At 60.7% G+C, this 13,203-nt stretch overlaps 1 protein-coding gene across 8 annotated transcripts in view; it reads left to right on the top strand.

The window, feature by feature from the left end:
* The first annotated feature begins 3,727 nt into the window (after positions 1-3,727).
* MXRA7 (matrix remodeling associated 7) overlaps positions 3,728-13,203 on the top strand; it is a 28,863-nt gene continuing 19,387 nt past the window's right edge. For all 8 annotated transcript variants that reach the window (XR_014616640.1, XM_084218771.1, XM_084218774.1 and 5 more), the window contains exons 1-2: positions 3,728-4,391; positions 11,645-11,740. Coding sequence is in view for 7 of the 8 variants with exons in the window: in XM_084218771.1 (XP_084074897.1) it covers positions 3,882-4,391; positions 11,645-11,740 (606 nt within the window). In the remaining variant the exon portion in view is untranslated. The remainder of the gene's footprint in view (positions 4,392-11,644; positions 11,741-13,203) is intronic.

Raw genomic sequence — 13,203 nt, 5'->3', positions numbered from 1 at the left:
GTTCTTGGCAAGGAAAAAGTGGCATCCGTGACTGGGAGCGTGACTGGGGCTTGCAGAAATAATCCCAGTTTGGAGCAGTTACAACACTGGTCTGTGCTTAAATGTTATGTGAGGGAAAATGAGTTCTGGGAGGATCTAGGAACATAAAATCCTGACTTTTCCCATTGGAAACCAGCGTGTATCTGCACACCTCGCTGTGCAGGGGCTCGTGGAGCCACACTTGGGTTGTGGCTGGGATGCAGAGGCGGGTACTGGAGCTCAGTGACCTCCTGGCTTTGGGTGGGAGGGATGCAGAGGAGCTCGGAACAGCACCTGCCTGTACAGCTCCCAGGCTGCCGGGCACTGAGAATGTGTGCTCTGTTAGATCAGATCTTTTTTGTGCCTGCAGAAGGTTCTCCTGACGGTCCCACAGCCCGTTCCTGCATCCTGGAGGCGGGTGGGGTCCTGCAGTGGCCCGGGCAGCAGGAGCCAGCCCGGCTCAGTCCGTCCCGCAGGCGGGTTTGCAGCGCAGCATTTTCCGTGCCGGGGCTGTTTCCCGGAGCAGTTGTCACCGCGGCTCTCCTGAATCCCCCTTTGTTGGCAAAACTCCTCAGCTGCTGCTGCCTCGGCTCCCCCGCTCGGCCCGGAGCTGGCAGCCCTGTGAAAGCGGCTTCTGTGCGGGGCCGGGGCTCTGGGGACCGGACCGGACCCAGCCGGCCCCTGCCTGCCCGGGGCTCTCGGGGACTGTCCCCTGCCTGCCCGGAGCTCTGGGGACCGGATCCAGCCGGCCCCTGCCTGCCGGGGCTCTCGGGAACTGTCCCTGCTCTGCAGGGGCTCTCGGGGAGCAGTTTCCAGCCGTCCCCTGCCATCCTTCCCCTGCCGTCCCGGGACTCCTGGGGACCATTCCCTGGCCGCCCGAAGCTCTCGGGGGCCGTTCCCGGCCATCCTCTCCTACCCGTCCCGGGCTCTCGGGGTCCGTCCCCTGCTCTGCCGGGGCTCTCAGGGTCCGTCCCCTGCCTGCCCGGGGCTCTCGGGGACTGTCCCCAGCCATCCCCGGCTCTCCCGGCCGCTGCAGGGCGGTTCTCCTCCCGAGAGAGGGCAGCGCGCTCCAGCTGCTGCCGCTGCCCCGCTCCGGGCTCAGCCCAAGCCTGGGCTGGGGCTGGGCCCGGGGGTGCCGTGCCCAGGGGGACCCTCCCCGAGCCACCCCTGCCAGCAGACTCCGAGCTCGTCTGTCCTGGGGCTGCGGGCAGGCCCAGGGCGGAGGTTCCTGGCTGGGAGCCTGCCTGGCTGAGCCGGAGTGTGAATCCATCCCCTCCGGTCCCGCAGAGTGCAGATGAAGCTGGAGGCATCAATCGTGCCTTGTAAGTTGATAGGGGAGCCCCAGGGATACCTCTGTGCCTCCCAGCAGGAGCTCTGGCCGGGGACCAGGCCGACTTTACTCCATCAGTGCCCTCTGGAGAGCCATGGAGGGGACAGGTCAGCACCAGACAGGACCTGCTGGGCCCAAATTCTGCTCGGGGGACCATCCCCATCCGAACATGTTCTGCAGGAGCTCTCACCCCAAGTGTGGACACGGGGAGCTGAGCTCTGTTGCTGATCCTGTCACCTCGTTACTGCATGAGTTTGGCTCAGTTAGAGCAGCTCCTCTGGCAGACACATCCTTGCTGCTCCTGCCTGTTGCTCTCAAGACCAGGAGTGTTGTTTTTCACAGACATCCAAACCCAGCATCTCTCAGAACTTCTGTGAGTGCTGCAGGTTCCAGCAACCTGAGAGGGAATTGCTGCAGGTCCAGAGCCAGGAGCTGCTGCTACTGGGCACCTCTGAAGCTCCTGTTGATTCCCTTGTCAGGAATTCCAACCCCTGCAGAAGCTGTCAGGACCAGCTTCTCTTATTTTAAGGCAGTGATAAATCCTGCTCTGGAGGGTGCTGGCTGAAGTGCTCTGTCTCCGTGCTGGGTTAATGCAAGCCACATGCTGCTGCATTCCTGAGCGGGCAAACACCCTCCAACACACTTCCAACCAAGAGCTGTGGAAAATTTATACTGCCAGGAGAAAGAGCAGGAGGTGTCCTGGGTGTTGGCAGTAATCAAGGGCACTGTGACAGCTGGAAATGTAACACCTAAACACCCCGGGTCACCCTATTAGCAGCTCCCAGTGCCCAGTTTCCCTCAGTCTCACCCAGAATTCCTCTTTGTGCCTAAAACTGACAGTCCACGTGAGCACAGGAGCAAGGACCCAGACCCTGGAACTTCCCCACCCTGGTTCTGTGTCTGGCCAGGAGCCATTTCCAGGGCTCAGAGGGAGCCTCTGAAAGCAAGTGATGCCCTGGACTCGGGATGGTGCCTTCAGGCTGCTGGGCTTAGGGCAGGTAGGGGGCGGAAGGGACCAAATACCATGGAAAAGCCGCCGAACCAAAGAGCGCTGTGACGCTGCCAATCTCCGGGTGATTTGGCTGAGCTCTAGAGCAGCTCTGACGATCGAGACCCAGGAAATGCAAAGCTCTGCGGGAGAAGGGGAGCTAAGTACCGTGGCTGGTTGTTGCTAAAAATACAATTATCCATACGCTAACGATTGCCTGCCTGATAGGATTACCAATAAAGACAAACGCAGTGAGGATCATGGCTTCGCTTCCTTCCTCCCACCCGGGGATTTAATCCCGTCTTTGTTTGAGTTTTGTCTTTGGTCAGTCAATAAAAAAAAAAAAAACTCTGCTCGGGGTGGTACCTCCGGAACCTTTTCCCTGCAAGAAACTTTCCAGGGTGAATTCCATGTCTGATGTCCTCATGTGCATCCCTCTTCTTGCTGGTTTCACCCTGGCAGGAATAGTTGAGGCCTTCTAATTTCAGACTGCTTTGTAAAAGGTTGGCTAATCCTCCCAGCAGTCTCGAGAGGCAGGAAATCCTCAGTGGCAGAGCCTGGAGGAACTTGACAACTCCCTGGCCACTCTGCTTGCCAGTTTGTGATGGCTTTTGGACACATCCTGATTTTTAAGTCTCCTGTTTTTCAGACCTCACAGCAGCAAAATCCTCGGGGGGAGGCTCTGGCAGCCCAGCTGCTCTCGACACCAACTTTACCTGGTTGTGGCACTGATATCCCCTGCAGCTCCTGGGGAAGGTGGAGTGATGCTCTGGAGCTTGGCATGGATGTACTGCCAGATGCTGCTCACCCAGGGGACTCAGGACAGCCTTCCTGGCCCTGCCGGCCCCTGCTCCACTACCCAGCCAGGGGCTAACAAGGTGCAAATGCTCATTAAACATTTCCCGGAGGCCAGCCGACACCCCAGCGTGTCAGAGCTCACCAAGCCCTGGGTGCCTGCGCGGGGAGCATCCCGGGAGACTGGCACCTTCCCATTGTTCGAATGGGATCCGTTACCGAGTGACAGGACAAGAGGAATTGTCCTCAAGTTGCGCCAGGGGAGGTTTAGATTGTGTATTAGGAACAATTTATTCACTGACAGGGGTTATCATCTTAGAAATGTTTTCCAATGTAAATGATTCTAGGATTCGACTATGCAAGGCACTGCCGAGCAGTTTGGGAATGACTTTGTGGATGTAAGGCAGGGTCTAATGAAAGATCTCCTTGTCCCAAGCCGGACTCTCGCATCAAGCAGAGCAGCCCAAGCCTTCCCTCTCCCGGTCGCCGCTTCCCAAATCCCACCCCCGGGTGCGGGTGGATGCGGGCGCGCACCCCCGGCGGGCGGGGAGCGGGGCCGGGCTGTGGCCGCCGGCTCGGAGGGGGAGGTGGGTGCCGGGGCCGGGGGGGCCGGGGCGGTGGGCAGGGCCGGCGGATGACGCCGGGTAAAGCCGGCCGAGAGCCGGCCCAGCCCCGCCGCCGGCCGAGCGCTGCCCGCGCACCCCCCGCGGCCGCGCAGTCGGGTCGGGCGGGCTCCGGCGGCAGGGCAGGATGGACCTGGCCGTGGACTTGTACCTGGCCGTCCCGCTGCTCTTCACCGTCCTGGCCCTCGTCCTCGCCTCCGTCTTCCTGAGGCTGCGGGGAGGCGGCGGCGAGCGGGCGGCGGAGCGGCCCCGGGAACCCGCGGCGGAGCCGGCTCGGGAGGGCGGCCCCGGGGGCGAAGCGGCGGCAGCGGCACCGGCCGCGGCCAAGGCGCCGGAGGACGAGGGGAGCCGGGTGCCGGTGGAGGAGGTCGGAGTGGGCGGCGAGGGGAAGGAAGCGGTCACCGAGCAGCGGGAGGCGGCGGCGGAGCCGGGCCCCGCGGCCGAGCCCAGCCCCGCGGCGGCCGAGAGCATCCCCAGGCAGCCGCCCGCGGAGCCCCGGCAGCCGCCCGCAGAGCCCCGGCAGCCCCCCGCGGAGCCCCGGCAGCCCCCCGAGGAGCCCCGGCAGCCCCCCGAGGAGCCCCGGCAGCTGCCTGAGGAGCCCCGGCAGCCCGGACACCGGGAGGATGCGGAGAGCAAGGTAAGGCCGGCTGTCCTAGGTCCCCACAGCCGAGGTCTCCCCAGTCCCCCGTGATGTCCCTTCTCCATCCCTCTGTCCCCGTGGGTGGCGGGGAGGGAGCAGCGCTCCGGGTTTTCCCCTAAAATAAGAGAGGTCCCGGCAAACCCCGTGTTTTGTCTTCGGGTGTTAACAAGCCCGTTGTCTCCGGGGGAGGCAGCGGTTTTGGGGGGTGTTTCTGGCTCCTTCCCTCCCCCGTCCCTCAAGGAATGCTCCTAAAAATAATCAAGAAAGTGAAGATTTAAGGGAAGAGAAGCGTGTGTCAGTGTGAGCCTCTCTTGTGTGCATATCTAACCTTCGGGAGTCTTTCCTTTCTCCACGAGCTTATCCAGGTGCTGGGGTATGTGTTTGTGTTTATTCTTCCCATCCGCATCCCTTTTCTGTGGGTTACCGAAAGTGTCCCCAGGCCAGCGCGGGTTCCTTGCGCTGTCCCTGCCTGCCCCAAGGAAGGGACCGCCCCACTCCTCAGCCCCAGCAGGATGCTGACCCCAAGCTCTGACCCCTGGCTGAACTGGGGGGCTGCGGACGGCAGCGATGCCTATAAACGCCCGGTAAATCCTCCTCCTCCACAGGATCTTGTTTAAAAATAAAAGAGCGACCCAGTGTCCACGGGAAGATCTTGTTCTGCTCTTGCCCAGCCTGGATGGGACTCGGTGACAGCCTGAGGCACCTGAACTCCCTGCCTTGGTGGCTTTCTCCCGTGTGGCTCCTTGTCCAAAGGGCGGGAAGGGAGCGCTGGGGCTGGGAATGCGGGAGCGTCGCCGTGTGCCGGCAGCGTGTTTGGGCCGGGCACAGGGCTGGGGCCCAGTCGCCTCCTGGCTATTCTTAGCAGCATTTGTAATCCTCAGCAACTGTTTCCAGGCTGCCGGGCAGTGCATACCCAACCCTCGCCTTGGAAAGCATCTGCACTGACTCACCGGACAGCCTTGGGCAGTCCCGGGGGCTCACACCCCCTGCTCTGTGCTGAGATGCTCTGCAACACCCACGGGTGACCTGCTCGGGGCTGGCATGTGGCTCTGCCTCCCCGTGCTCCTCGCACCCCCCTTGGTGGTTTCTGAGCCTCGGAGCTCTCCCTGTCCCCTTCCCGGTGCCCCTTGCCCTTGGAAACAGCTCTCGAGCAGCCCCGTGCCTTGACACAGCATCCTGGAAACCACATCTGTTTCTCTCTCGTGTGATTTATCAGTGCCTGTGAGTACCAGGATCTCTGGAGAGCTCCTGCGCCACCGTTAGCCAGCTGGGTCCTGCCTGGGCCAGCCCAGCACCAAATTTGGTGACTTGGCTGGAGCTGCTCTCCGGTGAGGGGCAGCACCCATTGGGACAGATGGCCAGAGCCAGGGCTGACAGAGCCCACAGGTTCCTCTGCTGCTAGCTCACGTCTTGGGAATGTTTTCCTCCCCTCTGGCTGCTCTTCAGCCCTGATTTCTTTGAGCAGGCACTGCTGCAATGCTTGTTGCCTTCACAGAAGGGCTCAGCTCCCTTGTCCCCACTCAGCACAGGTGCAGTACCAGGGTTTTGTGTGTCTGGAATGAGTTCTTACTCAAGAAAAAGGGAGTTCTGTGTCCTCCAGGAGCCTGGCTAGGCTCTGTGGGACTGGGGTTCCTCTGCCCCTCTTACAGCAAAGGAGCAGCACAGGGTCCTGCCCAGCTTTCCCTCCTGGGAAATTGTTCCCTCACTGTGTGAGCAAGGCGGGACAAGTCACCTTGGGCCTGAGCAGTATCCCTTTGGGAAGGTCAGGGAGCAGGCCTGTGTGCTGTGGGTGCTGGTGGGGAGCAGTGGGAGGGGGAGCAATGCTGAGTAAGTGTTTGGTGGCCCGCGCATGATCCCGCGGCTGCCAGCGCCGGCCGGCCCCGGGGCTGGGTGGCACAGCTGGCTGAGGGACCGCGAGGGACTACGTGCCCTTCCAGCAGGCACCACACACACGTGGCAGTGCCCAGCCTGCTGATCCAAGGTTGGTGCTGTGGGCAGAGTGGGAGAGACCACCCACAGCTCTGCAGGATCCCTCTGGATTCCCTGGTTTTGCTCCCTGTGAACATCCTCAAAGTTGCTTCATCCTTCCCCTCCTGCAGCACCACCCAGACCCAAGCCCAGGAGATGTTACAGGCAGGGATGGGACGGACTCAGGGCAGAGCAGAGAGTGCTTTGCAGGCGGCTGCTGATGGAATCGTTCCCTTTCCAGCCCGTCTTGGCTCGGTGAGGGCTGCAGTCCCCTGATGTGACTCAGCAGAGGCTCGCAGACGCTGTCCGGCTGCTGGCTCCTGCAGGCTCAGGGCTCCTCAGTACATCAGCAGGCAGAGCGCTGTGCCTGCCACTCAGAGAGCTTTCTCTCCTTATTTATTTCCTTTCCTTATTTTCTTTCCCCCCTGTTAGCCTAGCACGCACTGTGCCAGGCTGGCTCGCATTGCCCGCAGCCATTAACCACTCGACCAAAATGCTGATGGATGAACCCGCCCAGGGAGAGCAGCCTCGGTGTGCTAATGAGGGGCTGGAGCCGTGCATCCCTCTGCCTCCTCCTTCCCTGCTCCCTGCCTGTGCAAACTGGGATCTGCTGGGGCAGCTGCGTGTCTCAGCCTCCCTCCTGCTTCCATCTCCCGAGAGGATGGTAAAATCGCTAAAATTGAAGGCTCCCTGCCCCTCTCTGCAGTGACCAGTTCATTGCAGCATCGTGCTCACGGCTACAAAATGACCCAGTGGCAGAGCAGGGAAAGGAGCCCAGGAGTCCTTGTTTCCCTTAACTGCTGGTAGTATTTCCCCTTGTCTCTGCTGGCTCCCATCACTGAAAAAAAACTTAATTAGTCTGTCATTGTCTGTTCCCATCCCCATCCCCAGCTCGTTAATGGATGAGGCAGGGCTGTCAAAGCAATCCCGTAATGAAAAGCTGCTGGGTGGGAACTGGGTGGGAACAGCAGCGAAGCTGGGGCTGTGGAGCGTGGTTCTTGTGAGAAACGGTCAGAAACTTCAACTCCCTAATGAGCCATTCTGTCCTGAAGTGACAGGTGGCAGGGACCGGGCAGGGTTTTCAGTGTTGGACCAGAGCCACCTCCGGGATGCCATCCGGGCCAAAATGTTCTGAGGATGGGGAGGGTGAGTGGGCAGCGCCAGGGCCCGGCAGCCTGGCTGGTTTGCCAAGGGTTAATTGCAGCTGAGGGCTTCAAACAGAGCAGGGGTGAGTGGGTGACAGCGGGGAGAGGGGACACACAAACCCGGCCTGAGCAGGGCAGCCTGGGGGCTGTCACCTGGACGGCAGAGGCACAAAGGCTTCATCTGTCTCTCCTGCCCAGCTCCTGGTGCATTTTCCCCGTGCCTCCCACCCCAGGCTGGGCCTCCCTGGGGCTCCTGGTGCCTCTGGACACACCGGGCAGCACAAACCACCCAGCTCCCACCAGGAGCCCTGCTCACATTTAAAAAGTCATCATTTCTCCCTCTGATGCCTCCTGTCTGCCCTCCCCGTGCTGCAGGGGAGAGGGTGTCTAATTAAGTCTGGCTGTAATTGGCAGCTGTTCAGGCCGTGTCTGCACTGCCAGAGGGCTGGGACAGCAGCTCCAGTGTCCCACAGGGCACTGGGGAGGGATGTGCTGATGTGCTGCCCCTGTCTCAGCCCTGGCAGCAGCACTGCCAGGGAATGCAGGGCTCCCCACCCAGAGCCCTGACTGCTCAGCTGTGCCCAGCTCTCACCCAGAGCAGCCTGTGCCAGGGACAAATGCATCATCTCCTGCAGTGAATGGAAACTGGGAAGTGACACAGGACGTGTGTCACCCCCCAGGGGGCCTGTGCACGTGTCCTGCCCACCCTGAATCCCACCACAGGGCTGCTGCTGGCACTGGTGAGGGACAGGCTGGCACTGGGGTCTGCGCTCTGTTCCCTGCACGGGTCGAGGAGGTTGGGCTCCCACAGGTCCTGTGGGCTGGGTGAAGCCCTGGAGCTGTGCCAGAGCCAGGGCACTGCTGGAGCAGAGGCCACAAGGATTCTTTGCCTCCTGAAGTGCCCACTGGTGTGAAGGGCTGCCAGGTGAGGGCCAGCTTTGCCTCCTCCCAAGGATGCCATGCAGCTCACCCGGGCAGCAAGGGACGTCCTGGTGTGGGGTGTTTGCTGTAGCAGAAAGGGAATGAATGAGCTGGCTGCATGTGGTGGTGCCTGCAGGGATGGGTGCTGCTGAGCTGGGCTCCTCACCCTGCTGTGGGACACACCAGAGTTCTCCTCAGCAGCCCTGGCACTGCCTGATCCTCATTAAGGGCTGGGTGGAAATGAGCTTCAGAAATGCTCTGCCCTCTCTGTGGCTTGTCCTTGCCCATAGCAGTGACAGGGGAAGTGGCAGGAGCAGATGCTCCCACACTTTGGGGGGCTCAGACCTACAAAACTCCATCTCCACACGAGGGACATCCTCTCCAGGCATGCCAGAGCTGGCAGGACCATCACCAGGGCTGGAAAACTGCTCTTGGTCTGCAGCTGCTCCTCTGGCCAGAGGGAGGATGGAGAGCCCCAGTGGTGGGTGAAGGGGAGCTGCTGACACAGCAGCTGCTTTGCTCTGCTAAACTCTGCCCAACATTATTATTATTATTTAGTCTTTTTTTTAAAGGTTTCTTTCTTCCCCATTTCTCCTGGCTTTTCTCTTTCTGGCTGGCTCTCTCCTGTCTGCTTTCTTTCCCTTTTGCAATGTCTTGCATCAGGCTTGGAGCAGAAAGTGCAGCCATAAATGGCAACACACAGGACCCAGGAGTTTAATCCAAGATAATTTTCTCCTCTTGCTTTGCAGCCTGGGATCTTCTCTTCTCCTGAAGCTGGAGCAGGGCACCTATTTGTCTCCAACCTGCCCATAGGTGCCAGGGCTGTCCCTGAAGAAAGGATGAGGGACACACCACCCCCAAAGTCTCCTCTTGTCCTTTCTGAGAAAGAAGCCCATTGCTCAGAGGGGTTTGCAGCAGGGAGGGAGGAAGTGGGGAAGAAATGGCCAGAAATGAGCTGAAAACCAGCTGCTGCTGCAGTGGGAAGCCTGGCTCCCATCTCCCATCGGCTGGGAGAGGGTTCAGTGGTGGCAGAGCCTTGAGGGGGCATTTTGGGGTCACGATGCCAAGCTCCTCTATCTGAGCCACCCTCCCCAGGGTTGTCCACGATCAGTGCTGGCTGTGCCCAAGGTGTCCCTGAAGCCCTGTCCTCGTCCTGCTTTGCTCCAAACCCAGCTGCCAGAGTCAGCCCCACGCGCGGGTGTCGTGGCCATGGAGCTGAAGGGCAGCAGCACGTCTGTGATGATCCAGCAAGTGCTTGGCTCTGCAGCCAGGAGCCGCCGAGGCAGATGGATCGCTGCCTTGTTATTTAAGGTGGATGATTTGCTGGATTTTAACCCTGGGCTTTCCGGAGCCCATTGAGCTGTGCCCAGGGGTGATTCAGAGGTGCCGAGGCACGGGCTGTGCTGTGCCTGGGCTGGCTCGGTGATGCCCGCGGGCAGGAGCGGGCCCGGAGCGTTCCCGGAGCGTTCCCGGAGCGTTCCCAGCCCGGCGCAGCCCCGGGGCCCGGCAGCTGCCGCCCAGCGCATCCCTGGCTCGGCAATGAAAGCTTTGTTTGCCGCAGCAGCTGCTGGGGCGGCCCGTGTCAAGTCTCCTCCAGATGCTCCCGGATAATGACGTGCACGGCTCCCTGAAGTGCTGCTTCTCACCTTCTTTATTTTTATTACTTCTTCTTTTTTTTTTTTTTTTTTCCTGCGGGGAGGTTTTCGTGGCCTGTGTGCACCGGAGAGATGCTGATTTGTGGGCTCTTGGACAGAGCACTCAGGTCCTTTCTTCTCCAGTTGTTCCTTCCTCACTCCCAGCTGCTCAAAACTCTCCCTGCATTCTCCCTGGGCTGTGCTTCCCACAGAAGAGCAGCACCTGGGGTGCCATGGTGTCCTCCAAGTCTCCCAGCGTTGTCCCAACATCATCCCCCTCCCTGCTTTGCAGGATGCCAGGACAACAGCACCCACTGGCCACAGCAGGGCTGAGAGCTCTGAAATTGGGGGCTGCTCCAGGCAGAGAGGGCTCTCCTCTCCTCGCTGGCTCCCAGGGGCTGTGGCACAGGCAGGCTCCAGGCGGGGTTTTGTCCCTGCTGGCGTTTCCAGCCCAGAGCTGCTCCCAGCCCCACGCTGGTATTTCACTGCAAGGCCAAGGGACACGGTGTCCCTGCTCCCTGCCCACGCGTATCCTCCTCCACAGCCCTCCAGGCACAGCAGGGAAACCTTCAGCTGAAGGTTTTGGAAGGGAAAGCTGGCTGTGCATGGGGGTCCAGGCCACCCACAGCTGCTGTGGGGCTGAGACAGCCGGGACAGCCCAGCCCCAGGATGGCAGGGTGGCATGGGGAGGTTTCCAGGGATGTTTGCCTGTGATGGAGAAAGCAGCTGGCAGAGCATTAACAGACCAAACATGTCCTCTCCCTTCTGCTGCATCAGCATCCCAGGCAGCTGCCTGAGCCCTGCCAGGACACACGGGCAGCCCAGCCTGGAGCTGGCACGGCCAGCCCCCCGCACTGGTGGCTCCTTGCCCTGGTCCCACCCCACGGGCTGGGGCTGCCACAGGGAGCAGCTCCCGAGCTTCACAGGGAGCAGCTCCCGAGCTTCACAGGGAGCAGCTCCCGAGCTTCACAGGGAGCAGCTCCTGAACTCCACAGGGAGCAGTTCCTGAGCTCCACAGGGAGCAGCTCCTGAGCCCCACAGGGAGCAGTTCCTGAGCTCCACAGGGAGCATCCTGAGCTCCACAGGGAGCAGCTCCCGAGCTTCACAGGGAGCAGCTCCCGAGCTTCACAGGGAGCACATCCTGAGCTTCACAGGGAGCATCCTGAGCTCCACAGGGAGCAGCTCCTGAGCTCCACAGGGAGCACATCCTGAGCTCCACAGGGAGCATCCTGAGCTCCACAGGGAGCATCCTGAGCCCCACAGGGAGCAGTTCCTGAGCGCCACAGGGAGCAGTTCCTGAGCTCCACAGGGAGCATCCCCTGAGCTCCACAGGGAGCATCCTGAGCTCCACAGGGAGCAGCTCCTGAGCTCCAAACCCTGGCTGCAGGGCAGGGCACTGGAGGTCTCTGGGATTCCCCACTCCAGAGCCATTTGTGGCTCAGCACATGGCACAGGCATGGGGTAAGATGGGCTATTTGGCACCTTGAGCATTTTCCATGTGTGCTGGAGCTGCCAGGGCTGGTTGGTTGAGCACAGGGAGGGCTTGGGGATGTTTGTGCTCAAAGCTTTTGTCCTTTTCCAGATCCCACCACTGGGTGCCTCACCTGGATCCAGCCTCGGGCACACAGGACAAGCAGGGGACACAAGTGGCCACGAAGCACTTTCCAGCCATGCAGAGGTGTGTGGGAGGGAGAGCCATCCTGGGCAGGGTGGCACGGCCCACAGTGTGCCAGTGTCCCTGTATGAGTGGGACATTGTCCCAGGGTGGCAGTGGCCATGGGGAGGGGGGCAAAGCTTGCCTGGTGTTCTCCCCTGGTGAGGTTGGGTGGCCTCTTAAAGACTCAGCCCATTTAAAGCAGAAAGAAATGGCGTTCCAGGGGCAGGTTTGTGATGCCCTGGGGATGGGGGTCAGCAAGGTGGGTCCCTCCGAAGCGGCTGGACCACGATGGCTGTGGGAGGGAGCAGCCCCAGGAGGGCAGAGGGACAGAGGGACAGAGGGACAGGGATGTGGAGTCTGGGGCCACAGCATGGGGGGAAGGGAGGTGCTGGCATCTGCCTCCAAGCCATCCAAGCAGAAAAATGTTGTGCTGTAGGGAGCTCCTGGCTGCCACGAGCAGGGGTTCCCAGCCAGCCCTGGCACGCTGCTGTCGCCTGCCAGCCTGGCATCCCTGCCTGCTCCCTCTCTGCTCCTGTCAAGTGTCTCTTCCCCTGTGTTGGAGCAGATCTATTTTCCTCCCTTGGAGGTTTGCCACCCAAATTTCCTGCTTGCTCTCAATGTTAAATGCTCAGTTCCTAATGCCCAGGCAAGAAGAGGCTGAAATCTCCCTCCATGTGGCTGCTCCTGGAGGGTTGGGTCTCCCAGGGGATGTCCCAGCTCACAGGGGGAGATGGATGTGATGGGGAACTGCTGCCCTGGGCTTGTCCCCTCCCTGTGCTCTCCCTTTGGGTGCCTCCCCAGCCATCCTCAGGGGAAGCCTGGGTGTCCAGTGGGAAGTGCCCATGTTTGGAAGTGTGGCCCAAAATAGCCGTGGCTGCAGAGGGTGAGGGTCCTGGTGGCATCTCCTTCTGGGGAACAGGGTGGCCAGAGGAGGCCAAGTGGCTGTGAATAATGCACATTCCTCCCCCATGACAAACTAACCCAGCTCTGGGCCGGGGCTGTGCTCCAGCAGCTCCTCCACAGCTCTGCCCTGCACAGCCAGCACTCAGCTGTGCTTCTTGGGTCAATGTCCTTCCCCTTGGGTCTCCTTCCCCCCAGCTTTTCCCTCGATAATGAGGGGTTTGGCAGCCTCCCCCCATGCTGCTCCCTCTGCAGGTGCTCTGTCCTTTTGCCAGCCCGTGGGGTGCACAGGGCCAGGAGGCTTGAGGAGACAGCCCGGGGTGCTGGTGACCCCTGGGCTCGGCTCACAGGGGTTTGCAGCTGGAGCACGGGGCTGTGCAGGAGCAAATCTCTCATGCAGGGGCTCTGCCAAGTGTCCTTGTCTTATCTCCAGAGCTGGGGTGCTCCCCTCTTTTCCTGCTTGGAGTTTCTGCACAGGACAAGGCTTCTGGGCTTTATGAACTTAGTTGTATTTTGTAGAAGGGAGCCCCAAAACTTTCAAAATTGCTTTGCCTTAAAAAAAAAACAAACCAAAAACAAAATGT

This window comes from Fringilla coelebs (assembly GCF_963513975.1).
Source record: "Fringilla coelebs genome assembly, chromosome: 19".
Classification (NCBI taxonomy): Eukaryota; Metazoa; Chordata; class Aves; order Passeriformes; family Fringillidae; genus Fringilla; species Fringilla coelebs.
Note: the sequence above shows the minus strand (reverse complement) of the source record. Positions and strands in the feature narration are given on the sequence as shown.